The sequence below is a fragment of the Hemisphaericaspora subhashii genome (assembly GCF_019202705.1).
Source record: "Hemisphaericaspora subhashii strain CBS 10753 chromosome Unknown scaffold321, whole genome shotgun sequence".
In the NCBI taxonomy this organism is placed as follows: Eukaryota; Fungi; Ascomycota; class Pichiomycetes; order Serinales; family Debaryomycetaceae; genus Hemisphaericaspora; species Hemisphaericaspora subhashii.
Window position 1 is genome coordinate 1 of NW_026057392.1, and position 1,599 is coordinate 1,599.

At 33.9% G+C, this 1,599-nt stretch overlaps 1 protein-coding gene across 1 annotated transcript; it reads right to left on the reverse strand. All coding sequences in view use genetic code 12, as the record gives it.

Moving 5' to 3' along the window:
• Positions 1 to 858: 858 nt before the first annotated feature.
• J8A68_005269 (uncharacterized protein) lies at positions 859 to 1,512 on the reverse strand (the record flags this gene model as incomplete). Its single annotated transcript, XM_049409316.1, has 1 exon — positions 859 to 1,512. One exon carries the CDS (start codon positions 1,510 to 1,512, stop codon positions 859 to 861), a length of 654 nt encoding a protein of 217 aa, XP_049261451.1.
• Between the last annotated feature and the right edge of the window lie 87 nt (positions 1,513 to 1,599).

Sequence of the window (1,599 nt, forward strand, 5' to 3'; positions counted from 1 at the left end):
GAATTTATTTACTTTTTTCGTAGATGGGTCAAATGTGCGAAATTACTATCCTAATTAGGAACTGCGGAAGTGTCAATAAATTACACATTCTTCACATGACGATCATGACATTTATAAACCCTTTGGTAGAGATTTGGGATAGATCCTTTCAAGGATTTTGGTCTTGACTACAACCCTGGCTTGGGATCTAAGGTTACTTTTTCTTGTTGTTTTTGTATCAATGCCATTTGAAGTGACTGTTATTCACCAATATATATATCGAAGATCAGTCTGAGTGTAGCTAGATATATGATGTCTAACGTGTATGACTCAAGTAAAGTAGATGATTCAAGATGTCTCAATTTGAAAAAGTTTTCCAGTTTGTAGCAACAAGATGATTCTTGTTAGTGTTCGACCTATTTTGGGTTAGTGCGGCTTATCGTCACAAACACATGTGTAGATTTCACGTCATTGACTTACACTTGGATATTTCTATTATTTTCTCCGTGGTAATTGTCCAGGTTGCCTTCGTCTAAGTTAATTGATCATCCATAGTAGTTTTCCCGAAATATGTTACTTTTACTTAATGATACTTATAACTAAGTGATTTGAGAATATTTTACTACAAAAATTACTGATCAGAAGTACATTCAATCTTACTTTGATATACTTACAATTCCGGGTTTCTAAAATACATATATAGAACTCATTATATAATTAGAAGCTCTTTAATATCCACCATTGCACTACGCGGACACACTCCTATACCATCGACCATTGTCATACAAGAAGACCCCAAAACTACAATGGAGATAGCAAAAGTCCCATCAAAAGTATATTATTCACATAATTATACTAATATCTATATAAGTCAAACTATTAATGATCATGCATTCCTTTAGAATCACGTAGTATCTTTTCCCAATTACACCAATATGCAACAACACCACAACCAATTGCCAAAAATCCAACTCCCGAGATTAATCCCAACCATAAGCCATTCAAATGTAATCCCATTGGAAATGCAAATATATACCCTAATGGCAATGCTATTAAATAATATGAAATCATATTTAATACTGACCCAATCTGTTGCCTTCCTTGACCTCTTAATACCCCAGTAGCTATAACATTAAATGCATCTCCAATTTGATTTATTGCAGCCAATGTAAGAAGAGTTTTGGAAATTTCTAATACTTTAGGATCTTGAGTAAATAATTTACTTAATCCAGTTCTACCAAAGAACATAACTGAGAAATTGAAAATTCCAAGAATACCACCGAGTAAACAAAACAAATTAGTATTAATCTTTGCCCCTCTTATACTTTCATTTCCAACAAAATGTCCAATTCTAGTACTTAACACAACAGCAACTGCAAATGGCATTTGGAAGAATAGAGATGCAACATTAGATACAATCGATTGTGCTGCCAAAGATTCAGTTCCAAAACTTGCAGCTAATATAGTCAACACTTCAAATGCCAAGAATTCCGCAATCACCATGATGACACCTGGAATGGCTAACGAAAGCATTGGTTTCCAATTTCTAGTTGCACTGGCAATATCCAATCCTCCCCAACATTGTTTTCCATTGATGAATACAACATAGCCTAACATGAA